The sequence below is a fragment of the Mugil cephalus genome, chromosome 1 (assembly GCF_022458985.1).
Source record: "Mugil cephalus isolate CIBA_MC_2020 chromosome 1, CIBA_Mcephalus_1.1, whole genome shotgun sequence".
NCBI classification, from domain to species: Eukaryota; Metazoa; Chordata; class Actinopteri; order Mugiliformes; family Mugilidae; genus Mugil; species Mugil cephalus.
Window position 1 is genome coordinate 17,440,538 of NC_061770.1, and position 19,559 is coordinate 17,460,096.

At 42.1% G+C, this 19,559-nt stretch overlaps 1 protein-coding gene across 1 annotated transcript in view; it reads left to right on the forward strand.

The window, feature by feature from the left end:
• cpne5a (copine Va) overlaps positions 1-19,559 on the forward strand; it is a 71,520-nt gene that overhangs the window by 8,760 nt on the left and 43,201 nt on the right. Inside the window, exons 4-9 of the mRNA XM_047607295.1 lie at positions 7,041-7,081; positions 7,825-7,871; positions 12,496-12,599; positions 13,686-13,725; positions 14,620-14,634; positions 14,781-14,857. Of these exons, the coding sequence (XP_047463251.1) occupies positions 7,041-7,081; positions 7,825-7,871; positions 12,496-12,599; positions 13,686-13,725; positions 14,620-14,634; positions 14,781-14,857 (324 nt within the window). The remainder of the gene's footprint in view (positions 1-7,040; positions 7,082-7,824; positions 7,872-12,495; positions 12,600-13,685; positions 13,726-14,619; positions 14,635-14,780; positions 14,858-19,559) is intronic.

Sequence of the window (19,559 nt, forward strand, 5' to 3'; positions counted from 1 at the left end):
CATTAAGTGTTTAAGAGAGTGGATGATGTCAGGCTTCATAGCTCTCTGGCTAACTAGAGATTGACATACTGATCAGCATCTTCCATCTTGCGAAATTCAATAAAAGATGTGATCAGCCTGATTATGAGAGTATTTGTCGAGAAACCACATGGGACATTTATGTTCAGTTGGCGTGTGTTTGAGTGAATTAGCTTGTCTCATAAGGTGGTCGTACCTCTGAGCGTGTGCAGTGTCAGCGAGTGCTCGGCGGTTCATGCTCATTATGGTTTACCACCACCTACCAACTGTGCGACGCTTTCACCTCCAAGAGGCTCAACATGAGTCCGCCACCAATTACACAACTCCATTTCTCTATTTCCACATACTCTGCACTCACGGTAATCTCATCCTTCACTAACATCAATTAGCGAGACAATTTCTCCTCATGCTTTATTATGGAGATCTCTGTAGAGGCCGACCCCGATCTCTCCACTCCGCACTTGACTGAATCCGCACAGTTTCTTTTCCTCTGTCTCTGTCTAATGACCAGCTGGTTGGTCTCATTTCAAAGGCAAAATATGTGTGAGCTTAGGGGATTCTTTACTGTGCCTAATTTGATTCCTAGTGTACAATTTCAAGTGCTGCATGTTGCTTCTTGCCAGCCTGAGAAGAACATGGGTTGTGTGACATTTGCAGCTTGGGTTTTTTTTTTCAGATGGAACAGAGAGATGTAGAGAAATTGGCGTGAATTCACAGTAGACTAAGTGCAAAGTGCTCTGCCAGGGTTATACAGCCATATAGTGTCACTGTGTGCGTTTCCCCTCGGCTCCTCGCACAAAAAAAAGACAGAGAAAAAAAACTTTTCTGCACAAACCCTGAGATGAGATGTCACAGCGTGCAATTAGCAGTGGTATTATCCCCAGGTTGGACATTAGTTACACATCAGAGGCCAGAATCCGATTCAGGGAGCCACCATGTATGTGCATCCTCATTTATTAGACCAGCAGTGGGGCGAGTTTATGACTGAGATTCTGTCTCTGCCCGTGAGATGGCTGCCCAGGGAGAGCTCCGCTGCAGGTATCGCCGACCTGGAGAGATCCCAGGTTGAAAGTGAATAATTAAACAGATGGAGGGGAAGAAGAAGACACCTGGTGCCATCACCGTGAAAGTCAGCAGATTGGCCTGTCACTAATAAAGTGACCAGATTGTGTTTTAAACTTAATGATGGGGGAGTGCTTTTGAAATCCAGACAAAAGCAACATTACCCTGTATTATCATCTGTCACCATCAGGGGAATTAAGTTATGCAATATAGGCAGAAATAATTTCCAGTAATTGAAATGCAGCCTTGCATCATATCCTTTAATTTCAGAGGAGGTGCTCTAAGCATGCAGGTAATGGATGAGCAGGGGATTTCCAGCCTTTATTATTTTGTTTATTATCCACAATATTTTTCTCAGAGACCAGGAAATGTGTGTGAGTGTATATAAAGCACCGCCCCGTACCGTAGCTGACAGTTTGTCACTACTGTACTGTAGCATCCAGGCTCTGGTTGCCTGGGTGATGCTCTTGGATTCGATGTCCCACTTCCAGATATTTCCAGTAAAACAAGCCCAAGACATAAAGAAATTGGTAGTGTGTGCCCTCACTGCTCTTTATTTGAAAGTAGAGTATCTGGTCACTACATTTGTAACACAGTATTTCAGAAACAGTATTTAACTACTCTGGAATTGACGCTAAACATGAATCTTGAAAAGGCGCCACTTCATCTCGGTTCACCCTCTCTGTCAACATTGTCCATTTGGTGGTAGGAACCAAACTCGTGGATGCCATTTCCTGCCGGTAAACATTTGCGGAGCTCCGTGTTTAATCCGTGAATAATCAATCAGTCACTCCCACTGCTGTTGAGAGTGTGGAGATTATTTCAGCTTTCACTGCCAATGGTTTTTTTTCACCTGTTATCACTGCAATTCAGTTTCCTACTGCAACGTAGCTGCTGGACGCCTCTTCAGACAATAGCATCGTATTTCTTGAGTAGTTGAAGAAACGAACATGTAAAAAAAAAACCTTACAACAACATTGATAATACTGAATCAGTGTGAGTACTGAGCTTGTTTTCAGGCACAACGGCCACACTGTGGGGTGATGGGAGACAGCGCCAAATGCAACGTGTCCTTTGTTTCTAGTTAGAAATTTAGTTTTAGCAGAAAATGCCACTTCGCGGAGATATGATGTTGGAGATGGAAGTGTTTTTGTTTTCAGCGTTTTTTATGTCGGCATCACATAATATTCGGCCTTGATCCAGAATGCCAGCGGACATACAAAACATACTTTTCTGACCTTTTACAAGCTCGCGGAGTTGATCTCCTTTCCACTTCGCTGTGGACATTTCAAAATTGTTTTCGCTGTATCTCTAAATCTGCGGCTCGAAGTGAAGGTGAAATTCAGTCGACAGCGAAGCGAAGTGTCCACACAGCAGCTGGGATGAGAAAGGTCCAGCCTCAGTCTTTCACACAAGCACAGATAATATTGGAACTCTTTTTACATATGTCGACTCTCCACTCCTTCAACACCTCCTGTTTGGCCTTGAATGCAAACACTTTATTTGCTAACTTGAAGGCCATTCTCCCCTGAAGCGACAGAACACATTTATTGAAGCTGAAGGTGTCACACAGGTAAGCAAGTTTTGCCCTCAACATCTCATCACAGGAATTTCTTTAAAAAAAAAAATAAAAAATCAATCTAGCCACTTCAAAACCGGAACCAAAGGGAAAATGCAAAAAAAACACAGTTCAATAAAGTCACATACAAATATCCTATTATGTTTATAGTTTTAGTATAATCTTGTGCCATATCACATCATTTCCTCATGGTAGCGAAGGCTTTGTGGCCCGGGGTAGGCTCTGCCCAAATGTTTTTGAGCTACATAAATTCCCTCAAGAGAGATTGAATAATTCAGTCAGAATAATGGCATTCCTCTTATTTTTAAAGGGTCACCTAACCTCAGCGCATAAGACCCGTGTTTTGTTCTCTGACGTTTTGACCCCTCGGAGCTGCTCAAGGGTGTATTAGACAAAGAGAAGACCTACCGACCCTGTGATATGCGAGTGGAAAGAGAATGTCTGTCCTCAGTCAAAGAGGAGATGGCCATAGGGCAGGAGAGGAAATGAAGTGACAGAGTAGACTTGAAAATACAAGCCGTCCTTCACTTTGTCCTCCCAGCCATCTTCTTTGTCTCTAATGTAGTATGGAGGGTTTTCTTCCTCTTACCCGATCTAAGAACTGACTTTCAGGCTTGCGTTTGTCCCGTCCTTTTTACAAAACCAATGAGGCTGCAGCTCATCGGCCATATTCACAAGTATTTAAAACTGCTTTTCACTGAATTAGATGCCATTTCTCCAAGGTACCAATTAGGATTTTGACAACGAATTAAAGGACTGCTGACAATAAGGCACTGCAGGCTCAGATATTAATTCCTGCATTTCTTAGTTTAATAATCAGCCACATGGACCACAGCGCTTCTAAAGTATCTCCAGGGATCTGACCGAGAGGGAGACTGGTCCTAATAAATTCTTTTAAATTGGAGTTTAGCAGTCAACCATATTTTAGAGGTCAAACCTGCTTTTGAATATAGTGAAAACATTTATTAATATTTTAGTCAGACTGCATTTTCTACAATGCTTAGATAGTGTTCGGATTTAGATTAAGATCATTTATCTACTAAAAAGTCGGCAAAGATGTATTTGTTAGAGATGAAGAATAAAGAATAAAGAAATTGGATTATTAGTATTTTTTAGTTTTGTTTGTTCAACAACTAATAAGTGAAGAGGTGAGGTTATTGCACTTAGACTTTTAATCACTAGAGGAACCAGACAAGTGTTTTTTTATTTTTTTTTTTCATTTATTTTTTGTATAGATTTTAGATATGATGGTCATTACGACCCTAAAAAACCTCAATGGTAAGAAACGAAGCTTTTAAATGAACTCCGTCGTGAATGAAACGAAGCTGTAGCCAATTACTCTCGTCCCACTTTCAGTCAGCTTCGTCAAGAAAGTTTTCGAGATAATGATCTTCTCTTTTCCCAATGAGATTTGTGGGGAGAAGGAGTTAACTTTTGAAATAAGGCAGCGTTACTTCAATGAAAGCCGCCGGATTATCTGAGATGTTAATACTCATCCTGCGGCACCGGTGTGTGTGCGTGTGTGTGTCCATGAGCGCTGTAAGACGATGGATTAATTTGTATTGGTGTATAAATCTGCGTACTAATCATACCGTCTTGGAATAAAAAAAAAAAATATTCAGCTAGAACAAAACGAGGCTTATACGAATGCTCCTGACCTACAGTAAATTGGAAAAATGACACAGGATGTTGTGTTTTCCTGTTTTTGTTTTTTTTTTTCCATTAGACTCCTCTGCACTGAGAGAACGTAAAAGGTGATGGACAAGCTAATTGTTGGAGGGTAATGGATGCCAGACAGTAACAGGTGGATACAAAGAGGCAGTTAGTCATGGATGGCTTTGTTACCTCCAATGATAATTGTGCTGACAATTTTCCAACTGTTGTCAGGTCACCCCAAGGCTAATACCCGACAAAGCTGCATCTGTCGTCCCCGCACGTTTGCTTGCGATGGGAGGTTTTGTGTCGAGGCGTACAGAATTATACGAACGATGTCCTGCTGCGTGGATTTACTCCTGAACTCTCATCTATATTCATTGAAATCCCACTGTCCCCCTGAAGGGACGAGGAGTATTCTGATCTACATTTAAGTTATATAATGTTATTTAATGTTCACCATCACAAACCGCAGTCGTAGCGTATTTCATTATAAGGATATGCTAATGAGATAACTGAAGCCGTCATGAAAACGTCTCTGACCCAAAATGTTGAATGAAATGACTGATAATAGCTCTGCCTTATGATTTAAATGTTATTTCTGCTCTATTAGATCTTGTACACTGACAGGAGGAAATAGTCTCCCTAAGAAAAAAAAAATAATAATAATAAAAGCCAGGAAGTGACTAAAACTGGAGATAGCATGAATAATATTGCTGATTGCACCTCTTATCTTGAATGAGTCTATAAGCTAATCAGAGTGTCTGGCTGACTGTAAAGGTCTTGGATTGATGATCAATGCTAAGACACCGGATAGCTCCTTCACAGTAAAAGAGAGTTTCATTTGAGTGTGTGGGTTATGCTGATGTATCCTGATATTTCCTTTGAGATAAAATTAGATATTTTGAGTGCTTTTAGAGTCCTTGGACCTCTAGTGGCTTTCGTGCTTTCTGAATGAGATCTGGCCCATGGATATGAAGCGATCAGCCTGTTCAACATACTGTGCTGAATGGTTAAATAAATCCTGTGTTTTAGCTTGATGCTTTTTTACCCCGCTGCAAAAATCACCAGGATAAAAAGCCAGTCTTCCTACATCCCTACGTCTCTTGTACCGCTAAGCTGAACTAGAGCTCATTACTTGTGAACTGTCAGGGTGAGGAGATCTGGAGACCAATCCAATAAAAACTGCTCATCAGGGGGTACACAGTGGTTCAGAAATGATTTTTTTGGGGTTTTTTTTTTCACAATTTTTAAGCGAATTACGGGTGCCTCTAATTCTAATTTACATTATTGATTGTTATTCTCCTAATTATTGATTTGCAGCTTCCCCAGAGCTGAAAATGACGTTCAAAATGCAAATATGTCCAGTTTATTGTCAGACGAGACAAAGACATAGATAAGAAATCTTTGCAGAGGCTGACACTACATTTTTATAGCTCAACTTTGACTCATAATTCAACTTAGAATTCATTAAATGTTAATTTTGTGTCGATAATTGTTGCAGCTCTAACCCAAATCTTATGATTGATCTCAGTGACTGTGCGCACATGAATCCTGCTCTTCAAAACCTATTGCCTAATGGTTCACATTAACAAAAAGTAATATCTGTAAAGTCTGTAATCACATTCGTCACTGTTTCACCACTTCTTTCTTATTAATGGCTACGTTTTGACATTTGACCGTGACCATTACTCCAGGATTGAAGCACCGCCTGGCGCTAAACATAAAAACCGTCTAAATTAGACCTTAAAGCCACAGTCCATGACTTTTTTTTTTTTTTTTTTACATATTAATGAATATCCATTATATCCAAGCAAGCCATTGCCAAATGAGTTCACAGAATGCTGATTAAGCTAATGAGCACAATGAATGCCAAATACATCTCACATTATCTTGCAGGAAATTTGAGCTTTGAATGTGGTTGAATGAACCTAGAAAGCTTCCAAGTAAAATTTCTGGTGCTCCTGATGAAAAAATAAACTCATTTAGACGAAGAATTGCAGTCAAAAAGATAGAAGAAATCCATAATGGCACTGTATTACCACTTCCATAAAGGACAAACACGGTTCCACTGCTGCTCCGTGGCTTTTTCCTATAACACCAACGCTAGACAAATATTCTGAACTGCAGCTTTAAGTTAATTAAGCTACACTTGAATTAGAAGTTGCATTAATTCAGACAAAAGTGACTATTTATCACTTCTTCTATTTCTGTTTATCGGTTTTCAGCTACACAAAAGAAGCTGCTGACTATTTGCTTGATTGGTACATTGATTTATTTATTTTTTTATTTTCATGATTGTCATGAGCGCTTAATTTTGTCTGGAACTACTTTATGAGATAAATGGGCCAATTTATTCGTTTGTTTGCATTGGAAAACGTTCTTTGTTGTGGCAAACAGCTTGCCACGTTTTCACTGGCACCTCTGTGTCCTCTGTGTCCTTTCACCGAGCGTTAACGCGCATATCGTACTGTTCACCTAGAAAGGAAATCTCAAGGGTGAATTGCCAGGCCATTATCATTTAGCTCTTTGCACTGTGCCGCGTTGTGATTAAACTGCACATGAGAGGAAGCACTGACATACTCGTGCAAAGTAAAATGTATCTTCACAACTCTGACACTCGCCGTCTTAATGTGAAATCTATTAGAGCAACGTCAGCGCGCGTTGGAGTGAAATGAGATTTTGATTTGGTTGTGTTTCTAATGTGATGTTTTTTCTTTCCTCACAGGAATCTCTTGGACCGAGACACTTTCTCCAAATCTGACCCATGTAAGTTGTCATCTCTTAGAGTTGTAATTGCAGCTTAGTTTGTCGCCTCGTTTCGTGAGGTTTACTTTCACTTTTGCTGAGCTTAACTTTGATTCAGTTTACTCTGCTATTTCGAAGTGGTTCCTTCAATAACTGCATATCATTTGCACAGTAATGGGACAACCTTACCTTGCTGGGAGCTAAAGTACCTTAATGCATGCAGGGTATAAACGGCAGCCTTTGAATACAAATGGCTATCTTTTGGTGAGACACGTTTTCTTTGATATTCCCTGTAGGATAGAGAATTGGGGGGAGGCATTTAACATAATAGGGAAGAGATTCAGACCTTTTGTGTAAATAAGCTTCAGGGAAAATATCCCGCTCAACCTGTTTTGTATTCGCCTGAAAATGAACGGCAGAATATGTGACAGGTGACGTCTCGTACGGCCGCCTCAGCCTCAGCTTCATTTGAAGTCGCGGAATCAAAAAGGAATTAAGAGAATTCCACTGTAAGGAAATTGTGTTTTGATTGCACGGCTTAAATTATGTTGCAGGAGCTCTCAATCTTGCCTTAGAGCTTTGTTCTTTGCGTGCATAACCAGAATCATCACGCTTGGCACTTCATTATGCTGTCAGGGCGTGGCAGGATAATTATTGATGGATGTCTGCAGAGAAGGAACAAAACAAACCCCATTTGAAGAAGCGTGGTGCTTGATTGAGATTGTTTAGTGACAGCGTTTCCTCTGCTTTCACTCTCTTCTCAGTGGTTGTGTTATACACCCAGGGCGTGGAGTCCAAACAGTGGAGAGAGGTAAGAGATCACAGCCGGTCCTCTGTCAACACAACTCAATCAGCCTGTCTCTTCACCATGACAGCCCCATCTCTGTTTACAGCCCCCCCTCCCCCTCCCGCCCTCCCCTCTCTCCAGTTAAATGCTGTGAGTGCCAATCATTTGCAATTGATTGACCCCGTGAACACTGTTGCGCTGGGCCAACACTGCGTTAGTTTTGACTGATTGGCTGATTAATGTGACAGCTACACACATCGATAAAGATTTGCCCCTGTGTCAGAATCTCCTCTGGCTGTGGGCCAGTGGGCTTCAATTTGACCAAAGATGGAGACAGAGGATCCTCTGGGAATATTACGTGTCCCCATTTTCTTGGTGGATATATAGAGAAATGGAAACTTATATTTTATTTATTTATTTTTTATTTTTTTGGGGCTTATTCTAGGTGAACAGCACAATTGGAAATGTACTGTTCATACTTTCAGAATTTGTAACAACACAGGTTGATATCTTGGATTATAAGTTAAACTGTAAATAAACTGGTATTTGATATATAGAAAATCACATTTATCACAATAGAAAATATTTTAGTTTGTTGCTCTTCATAAAGATGAACATGCACCGTTAGCCTGACGGGACGTGTCCGTCGTTAACGTGATAATCTGCACCCATGGTTACTCTGCTGGCGTCTCCTGTGTTAACTGAAGGGTGACTGACTTCCCACGTCCGCAATAAATGATCCTGGAACCGGTTAGCCAAATGTCAAAAGTCGAAAGTAACGTCGAAAATGGCAGAAAGAGATGTGAAGTGAGCTCAGAGAAAAAGGTCAAGCAGAAAAGGCCACGGTGTTCATCAGGTTAGCGAAAACACTTCACCCGTCCTCCACAGTTGACTATAATGTCAAAAAGTAAAAAAAAAAAAAAACTCATGACTGAGAACAAAAGGAACACAGACAGGCCCAGAAAGACCAGCATCTGGGCTTCAATAAGTGAAATGGAAATAGTGCAATTCCTTTACTTTTATTCCAATTTGGATGTGAATACCTCAACATAAGCTGAGAGTCATATATCCCAAATGCTGTCTGGGATTTAGCCTTTTCTGGCTGAAACATGGAGGAAACCTTCACCACAACTCTTACAGCTGCTGGTTGATTCCATATCCAGTCGCTACCTTTTTGAAGGGCAGGTTATTGAAATGTGCAGAGTGGTTCTGCCCAATGCTGACCGTCAAATCTGCCGGGAAATATAACACGAGAAGATTTTTGTCCCCCCCTCAGCTATATTGGCAACACTGAAATCATTCAAAAGCAAAGAAAAGAGGCTAAACCCACAGAACTTCCAGCTTTGTTCAAATTTTCAAATATTTGTTTGAACAATTAATTATTTAGTACCTTCATTTTGATACGTCCCTGTTCCTCACCCTCCAACCACAGAGAAACAGTTGAGTTGAATAAAGTGTTTAGATGACTATGAGACTCTAATATTTTTCTCTTCAATCCCAATCTGATTGAAAATCAGTCTCATCCGAATTTACACAGATCGTTATATAAACAATCCATTTTAGTCTACATTGGGCTATTATTCAGATTCAGATCCAGAAAACTTTATTTTTTCAGTTTCTCATGTGCAGCATGATGTGGAAACAATACACTTTTAAAGAAACAAAAACCAGAACAGTGCACGTTTATATAAAAGCTATGTATCTATAGTAAATGTTTAAAACTTTGCAAACCATCTATAGAGGATGTAAACATGAATGTATGAATAAAGTGGTTAAAGTGCGTAAAGAGTAAGTGCAAATATGAATTACAGGGATTAAATGTTTACATGTTATTGCAGAGGTAGTATTGATAATAAATAACTAGAGTTATTATTGTGGTTATTAGTGGACTACTCGTGTCCATGTGTAAACACAGGAAGAGAGGTAGAAAGTTAGTGATACGAAGCAGGAGGAGATTTACTCGTGGTAGAAGGATTATTTCTTGGCCAGTAGCTGTGATTTCATGGAGCCTCCGCTGATTGCTTTGCTACTGTTTGGTGACTCCAGAAACTCAATAGTCGTTCTCTAACTGATGGCAAAAAAAAAAAAAAAAGTAAATAACCGTATTTTCCAAGAGGTCTAACCATTGATTGAACCCTAAAAAGTTTATTTTTTGCTGTGTTATTCACACAGAGAAAATAATACCAGAGCTTAGTGGCTGAACCTTATGTCTCTCACGTCTCTCATAATGGCCTTGGCTCACAAAAAAAGCCTTGGTACTGGTAGCAACGCGGGGATATTCTTTTGTTCAACCCCAGATCGTAGTTTCGCTGATTAACATTCAAATGTTGGCGGCAGGAAGAGCCTCCTACACCTGTCACCTCTGGTTACAATGTCCCACCTCCTGCTTGCAAACTGTGGTCTGGAGCGTCTCCCTCTGAATGAGATACGGGGCCTGTGTTTTTACATGGCAGCTGGCTTTGTACACGGCGGAGTCAAGCTGCGCGGTATTGATAAAGCTAAGCGCCTCCTCTGCCCCCTCTGTCGAGTAATGTGTTTTTGTTCTCCCGGGAGCAGGTCTGGTCGGTTGGAGCACCTTTCACTGTGCCACCAACAAGCCTGTAATCCAATTACTCTACCCCGGCACCTGGGAGTCATTCATAGTTCTCAACCACAGAAGAATATAGGAAACAAACGCTACGGATGCATTGTGTTTTCCCGGTAGGACGTCTACATCAGATCCCCTCAAGGCTCGTGTCCTCATTACTGATTTCTGTCAGCGTCCGTGGTCAGTTTATAAAACTGCGGCGCTGGGCCATCATTCTGTTGTGACTTTAATCTCCTTCCTCTGTAATTACTCCTAGTGCGTGACAGGTTTTCCTGTGTCTACCATTTTCACTCAACTGACACAATATATCCTCCCCAATTTCAACCAAACCCCGGCCTTTCCACTTCCAGTCAAAACCCTGGACGTTAATCTTTTTCACCAAGATGAATTTTATGACATTACTGCTCGCAATTTATTCTAGTTAGGGTTATTGGACGGGGAAGAAGCGCGCGCTGCCAGCGCCGCCTTCTTTTTTTATTTTCCTGCAGACAGTTAATTGTAGTGCTTTGCAACCTTGGCTTTACAGGTTGGCTGTGCGCTGTGCCAAGGCAGGGGAAACTGTGTGCAGAGGGAGATCTGTTATTTCCTCTGGTGGCTGTTTGCTGCGCTGCTGCTGATTCTTCTTCCACTGTAAAGTTTGGCCCGGGACCAAAGTGAATATGCTATAGCTCCCCTGCTGCTGCAGTCTGCTCTGTCACTGAAATAGGCTCCTATTTGCTCGGTGGAGATTCACCACCTTTGGATGTGCTGGAACGCGGCTTTCACACTTTGACAGGAAAAACAAGAGTGGAGGTAGTGCCACACAGCAGTTCTACTTTTATAGCCTCAGACACACTCTTATGCTTGATGGCAGGTTATACTCCAGCACACCCATGCTCTCACTCTGCCGCGTTACGCGCAATCCAGCCCCGACTGTCTTTGCATTAGCGCAGGCGTCCATCCATTGAAAGTATTCTGCTGCCGTGGCGTTACTTCTCTGCTCCCTTGTTAGGTCTCACTTGGGGTTTTACCCCCACTGGATGTAATCACAAAAAGTGTGAGCCGGTAATCCTGCTGCTTCATCTCCTCGTTAAGCCCTAACACTGCTATTATTAATTCACTGTGTCAGTTTATGGTAACACTTTTTACTGGGGATGTTTTATTTATGCAGCGGCTCTACATCAAATTCTCTCTGACTTTGAATTATTCATTTTTGGAGACAATGAATGTGCCTGCGTGTGGGGTGGTGTGGGGTGCAACACTTTCACTTGTCAGCACATCACATCATCAGGAGGTCTTTGCGCTTTTTGTTGCACAGATGAAATTGTTTTAAGGATGATTACCAATACACAATATGCAAACTTCACACTTTAGTTCTTGGTAGTTGACAGGTTTGACTGTGAAGTACAGATGGGAGGACGCAGTAATCCTCACAGCGGCGTACTTGAAATGCATTCTGGGAGACCTGGCTGTCCACACAAGTTACCTCCCGATGCGTCCTCTGAGAAAACAAAACGTCGCAGCGTTTTGAGCTGCGCTTGGTCAGATGCATGCTTTAAATTGTTGACTGTCGATGCCCACGAGAACACATGTACAGACAAGAACGCGTATTGATTAATGCCATCGGTGTCTGCGCTGAGTGAAGAGGAACCTCCAGCCATTCGTGTAAAAACAACATGTTTTTTTCCTTTCCCCCGTCTTTGTGTCCTCCACCTCTCGTTTGAAGTTGCTCATAGAGCGACAGTGCTGTGGATGTGCTATTAATTAAGTGTAATTGGACTCAATAAAATGCCCCCCACTCCCCTCCCCCGGGCTCACTCATCCCCAGCACAATGAAACAGAAGAAGAGCTGGCATTGTGTGTGTGCCGTCATCGACTGCTGTTAATCAAGTCTGATCTTATCTGAATCCATGAATTCTCAGGGTTGTCGGGGAACGATGGAGGGAGCGGGGTGAGGGAATAGAGTCGAAGATGTAGTTTTTCTGAGTGACTGCGTGGTGTTTTGTCTCCAAGCTCTGTACTCACTGTACACCCCCCCCACCCTCCCTCCCTCTTCCTTCTTCTGTTGTTGTTGTGGTCCAGTTTGGCAGAACAGAGGTGATAGACAACACACTAAACCCAGACTTTGTCAGGAAGTACATCCTGGACTACTTCTTTGAGGAGAAGCAGAACCTGCGCTTTGACGTGTGAGTTATTCCCTTTGATGTATTTCTCTGAGGCCACATACATAGTGTGTGTGTGTGTGTCTGTGCGCGTGTGTGTGTGTTTCAGATGTGCCATCCTCTAATCCCCTAATTTTTCCTTTTGTTTCCAACCTCTCCTCCCACATCCCGCATTTATCTCTTCTTCCCTCTTCTCTTTTATTCTCTCTCCTTCTTTCTCTACCCTCGTTACAGCTCCGCTCTCTCCTGAGGAATTATTCATAGGTGCGGTGTCTCGGTAGTCATACGTTGAGCAGAGATTGGTATAAGATTGATAAATATTTCATATAAAGTATTATTCTTAATCTCCCAGCTTCTACGCAAAGCAAACGTCTAAAACCGAGTCCCGGAAAACCAACAAAGGTCCTGTCCTTCTTTTCTCTGCCATTTTCCATTCGAAAAGGCCAAACTAGTGAGAGGGTCAGCCAGGTGCAGATTCATTTTGAATTCCCGGAAAAGAGTCATGTTCCTTTTTTTTTTCTCCCCCACCCCTCCTTCTTGGAGGAGAGGACACACGCTTCCAAGCGTCAAACCCATCAAGCCTGAAGTCCCCGGTGGACTTCAGGATGTATCTAGGCCTAAGCTGGATGTCTCAGGAGGATTTTTAGACACTTAATGAATTCATTTGGCAGGCAATCATGACACAACGCTACAGGAAAGGAGGGAGTGCATCCCCTCACAATTAGTGCTACTCATTTACATCTCTGTTTTATCACAGAGGTGGGAGCCAGGGCATACTCTGGTTTAATTACTTTTACATTAAGTTTGACTGGCAGATGCTGAAAACTTTCTCCGCATTAGTAGATTGTTTTGATATGTTCCCTCTGGTACCGGGGTGGAAATTACAGTCATAAAATATAGAAAGACTTCCTTAATTAACTGTCAGATTTCTGCTTTGCTTGCTTTTTTTTTTTTTTTGTTTTGTTTTCCTTGGCGACTCCCACAATGACCCACGGGTGTGTGATTGACAGACAGGAAATGCCCACGCTGCAGCTAGTGTCTGTTAACGCTTCTGCTGTGTTTTGCGCACGCCTTAACCTCTGTGATGTGTGGTCTCCTTCACAATTTCAGGTATGATATCGACTCTAAAAGTCCAGATCTGGCAAAGCATGTAAGTGAAAAACTCTTTTTTTTTTTATATTTATATATATATAGAGAGAGAATTAACTTTGCATGTCGGATATTTAGGTTACATGCAAACCAAACTCTGGAGCCTGAAAATGCTCAAATATATTTAAGATAAGATAAGTAAATCACACTTCTTCTGCTAAAACACTGTTTATCATTCCATCTCCTCCTGAAACCAGTTCTCTTATTGCTCCAGTGCAATAAAAAATCCAAGTTTCATTTTCATGTGGCACTTTCATTATCTCTGCTTTTTTTTTTAACAATGACAATTGAAGCATTTCACGTGGTTATCAAAGCTATTCAACACATATCCCTGTGTGCTGTATAGCTCTCTTTGCAGTTTTCTAAATTGTATTTTTGAGTGGGCAGAGTTTCACATTAGATTCCAATGAATGGATGTGAACCCACAGTTCATTAAGATGATTGCATGTTAGTGTCATTGTCTCTGCTGAAAGCTTTGATAAATTAACCCATAGTAGGAACACTAGACAATATATTTGCAGCACTTGGTTTGCACAATACCAAAATATTCATCATCAAATGTGTGTTTGTGTGTGTCGCGTGACGCTTTTGCTGCTGTGTTTCTGCGTTGTGCTTCATTGTCTGCAGACGAACCGCGTGAGACTCCTTCCTCCCTCCCTCTCTCTCTCTCTCTCTCTCGCGCTCTTTCACTTTCCTTTTCTCCTCCTCTGACTCTCAGTGACCCTCGCTGCTCTTCCTCATATCCACTTTTTTTTTTTTTTTTTTTCTTGCACTTGGTTGATGACGGTCTGGTATTTGAGTCGTGTGCCTTCTGTTCCATGATATGCTCTGTTGTGTCACTGCTGCTGCCTGGTCTCTCTCTCTTCCTCCTCCTCCTCCTTCTCCACACTGGAAGCCAACCGACTTTAACGTACGTGTCTGCCTCAGATGTCCTAATTAATAGCTGTACAATGCTTATAATGATGCTTAACTCCTCACCGACTCTCCTTGTTATTCCCCCCCCCCCGTGATCCACTTGAATGCCCCCCCTCCCCGTCCTACGTCTCTCTCTGGCAGGACTTCCTGGGACAGGTCTACTGTACGCTGGGGGAGATCGTGGGCTCACCTGCCAGTCGCTTGGAGAAGCCGCTAGGGTGAGTGCACATTTTTTTGATGCGCGTGTCAAGAATAAGAGCCACTCAGGAGGAGGTTTCCATGTGAGTTCTTCTATCAAACAGAATAAATTTGACTTCTCAAATACACACTTTCAGATATTATCAGATAATGAAAGCTCCGTGCCACTTCTCAGCCCGTTCAAACGTGACACGGCTCTCCTGCTGGATTTCACACGTACCGGCAAAAGCGAGGCCGCGATGAATACGTCTCCCTTCAAGAGCCGCCTGTATTGTACATTACAGTGCAAGATTAGCACCCATGTGCTTGGATGGGAGCGTGTAATTGAACATGACAGTGGATTTCCTCATTACAATTACTGTCATTAGGGAGGTGATCCAGCACAAAGAGTGGATTGAAGCCAGCGTGAGACACATGGCGCTCCGCATCAGCTCCGCGTCAGCATAAATTGGGAGATATGCACTGCCGAAGCCAGCGGCACCCACGGGCTTGTGTGTGTCTCTTTGACTTCTGTCTTTTTCAGAGTGGGTTTGTATGTGAAGTATGAGGCCGCGCTGGCCCCGGCACTGAGGGGTTTGTGAGAACTGCAGGGCTTTGTTGTCGACCGTGAACTCTGCCAGTGGCTGCCGGTGGTAGATTACAGGGCTCGGCGTCCTTCAGTGCTGAATAAGAGGATGAGCAGGATCAAGAGGCAGCGTTTGGTAGTGTGCCGTAAACTAGGCTTCACACCGCACATCAGAGAGAGACGGGACGACCGGGAGCCCCAGGCAGACGTGATGGAGAAAAGTATTGACTGCACAGCTTCAGCGGGACACCTTGATCACCACTGAGATGATGATGATGATGATGATGATGATGATGATGGTGGTGGTGGTGGTACGGTTTTCCTGACACACTGAAGAACTAAGCCTTCATGAAAACATACACTTGTGCCGCTATCAACCGCCCCAACGGCTTTTAAGTTGAGGAGCACCAATTCAGAGGCGCAAGAGAAGTGCAGGTTTCTTATTCAGCCCCGTCTTTTAGTCTCTCAACAGTATTACGGGCAGGAGTTTTTCTCCTTTCTCCCTGTGATAGACGATAGAAGTTGTTTAATGGCTATGTGCTCCATTTCCTTGTCATGCATCCTGAAGTGACAGTGCTTCTCTGGATCGCGTTTTTGAGGAATGGCTCCTGCAGGGACTGAGGAAATCTGTTAGTCATGCTTAAACAAGCCCTCCCAAGGCGCGCTGCATCCAATGACCTGCTTAAGGAGCATTTCAGCACCCCTTTTCCCTATTTTCCACACTTCGGCTTTCATTTATCCCTCTTCTTTCCATCCACAACAAGCCTCATTTCTAGCTTGACCCTCCCCACACACACATACCCCTTTTCCTCATTGTGCTCTCTATTTCTTTTTCTTCGCCACTCATCTCCCACCCTCTCTCTCTTTCTGTCTTTCCCACCCACTCACTTGTGAAGACATTATACCTACGAGTCGGAGCTTAACATTAATTGCTACTGGGACAATCTTTTACCTAAAAAACCCAGTTATACAGTATGTTTTGCTTTAATTCCAAAGCCACTTCTTAAAGTATGCTGAGTCCTGTACAGTATTTACAGTTTTATACTCCACCAATGTAGAAAATCTACAGCTTCAGCTATTTCCTCTCTACATATTAAATCTAAGGCCTTGTTCATACCTCACATTAATATCCGTCCCGGGGAATATGATCAAAATTGACCAATTTAAAGTCAAGGTGTGAGCACACCCAGGATAGTATACGAGAGATCCACTCTCTGGCCACATTAGTCACGAGTCACATTAAAGACTCAACAGGGGTGCTTTCGCGTCAGCAGAGTTTTGCGTCATTCATTCAGAAAAAAGTGGACAGGTCGCCAGTCTATCGCAGTGCTAATACAGAGAGACAGACAACCATTCACACTTACACTCACACCTACGGCCAATTTTAGAATCGCCAATTAACCTAACGACCATGTCTTTAGACGCTGGGAGGAAACCGGAGCACCTGGAGAGAACCCACGCAGGCACGGGGAGAACTTTATGTAAATAATATAGAAACATGAAAATGAGCTATACATGGCCGATCTCAGTCGAATCTAAAACTATAGCAAAAATTAAAAATCCAACCTTGACTCCAAAATAAATTATGTCTTGTGTGGAGAACAAGATTGCAAAGATTGTCAGTCATCCAGGTTATGGCATTTTTCAAAGCTAAATCAAATGGCCTTGTTTTCTTGGAGATGTTTCATCACTCATCCCAGTGGTCTCTTGAGTTCTCTTTTTGTGAGGGCTGCATGTTGGGGTGTATGTGTATTCAGTATTCATCATGTTGTTGCTTTACTTGTACCCACCTTGTGATGAATACGTCGCGCGCATCAACATTTTATTGTCTTTTCATTTCACGTAAACAGAAACGAACTCGGGCTCGGTTGAATATTTTACTTTTTCTGAATTCGTCTGTGTTACACACATGGAGACAAATGTGATGTTATTTCATTTGCTCCGGAGCAAAATTCCACACGCCTATTAGTGCTGGGAAAAATAACTGGTGGATGCCTTTCTGCACACCGTCATTAAAATGTACAGTGCGAACGCACATGCCAGGAATGTGAGCCACCGAGCGGTGAATCGACACAGTGCTACGGATCCTTCTGTTTATAATCAGTTTTTAATGAGAGGCATGTATCAGAGTTATTGTTGGAGGAGACGTAACAATGCTGAATTACAGATGAAGGTGAATGACATCTTTTACTGAAAAACATGTCAGCTGTGACACAGCTCTCGTGGCTCTGATTGTGTGTATAGCCTGCGGGGTGAAATTGTAATATACGTGGGAGTATAGGTAACATGATAATAGCGTTCATTTAACATATGGCAGTAGCCTTTTCTGCCACGATGGTAAATTACACCACGCAATATAGCATATGAATGCAGCACAACATTAGCATGTTAAACCCATTAGCCCACTGCGACTGTGACCTTCTGCTGCATGCTCGAAGCTGGAAACAAACCATGAGCAAAACCACAATGGTTGTCATGATGGGTGTGCAGGCCGCACCCACGGGAGGAAAGGGAGGAAAGGGAAGGGATTTGTGGAGATCTGTAAAATAATATATTAAAAAAAAATTAAAATTGTGCATGCTGCGTAGGAATAAATTGAAAGCCGTATATCACATCAAAGGCTCATCTGAACAGTTTCCCACCTTTGGGGTGAAAAAAAAAATCACTGAAAGGAATAATCTTGCTTTTCACTTGTTTCTACAACTCCACATACAGTGGGAACCGAGTAGTAAATTAAAAAAAGCAAATCCCTATTGATGGGTACAGTGAGTAACTTCTTGTGTCAGCTATTGCCTCTAGCTGCTGTTATAAAGAATCACAAGGTCTCAGCCCTTCCAATAAGCTTGCACTTCAGTGAAGTAAGTCCACACAGTACAATCGCATCTATGATACATAGTACAGAACCTCATAACTCCACATGTGTGTGTATATATATATATATATATATACCACTCACAGCTCAAGGTGCACTGTATGTGGAGATACCATAAAAGTTTAATGTAATATTGATTTTATACCTTTGTTTCCATTATCACCGTGACCACGTATCTTCCTGTATTTTCGTAAAGCATTTCCCATAACGGTGGTTGAAAGTCTGTTGTATATCGTGTCATGAAATCTATTTTTATGGCTCAGCGGAGCCAGCACCTCAGCAATACTTCAAAATCAAACCACAGACAAAAAAAATTACATTAACTGAGCCCAGGAGTGAAGCTCAAAAAGTTAAATAATAAAAACTGAGAAGATGAAAGTGTTGTTAAACTGATAAATTAGCACTCGGATGTTTTTTTGATAAAGACGTAATTTGATTAAACCACGGCATGAAAGCAAAACCGACGTTTGATCAAAATCACAAGAGCTGTGAACTACGATAAATATCTTTTTTTTTTTTTTTGCTTTTTTAATCTCATCTTTGCAGTTACTTTTCTCTGGTACGGGGATTCATGGTTTAATTTGTGCAGAGGCTGCAGTGTTAATGTCCAGCATAACTTTTGGATCACATTGACTGAACCTGTTTTTAATAATCGCTTTTAAGACTCGCCTGCCTCTTTTTGCTTTTTGTTCTGCTGCTTATTTAATGTTGAGACCACTGTCATGAGTCGAGCAGCATGAAGCTCTGAAGGAAAGGTTAACAAATAGTCAAACTGTTGGTGCAGACTTCAGCTCCAATTGACTCCTGTCTGCGCCTGACACGTGTGACAAGGCCTCAATGACACTAATCAATAGTGACATTTAAAGATTAAGCTTCGACTGACACATTCTCCTGTGTAGATGTTGAATTAAAATGTGAACGGAGTGATGATAATGATGATTTTTGAAATGAAACTTGCCTCGGCTTCTATCAGATCAGCTACGCTTTGATAAACTGATTCATCTCTCTGTCAAAACAAGTTGGAATTTAAGATGTTTGTAACTGAGTTTCAGGTGAAGCGTAAAAACACAGCAACACCCGTACGGTTTGATGCAATTTTAAACAACCACGGTTTGATTAATGCTCTAGCTTTGAAATCTAAAGTGTTTTTTTGTTGAGCCATTAACTATTGACCACCAGCGGTTATGGGATTAGGGTTGAGGTTACAGGTTCAGGTTGCATTAGTGAGTGGCTTCTGCAGTTGTCTCTCTCATTTTCACTTCTGTCCTTCAGTCCATCAATGGCT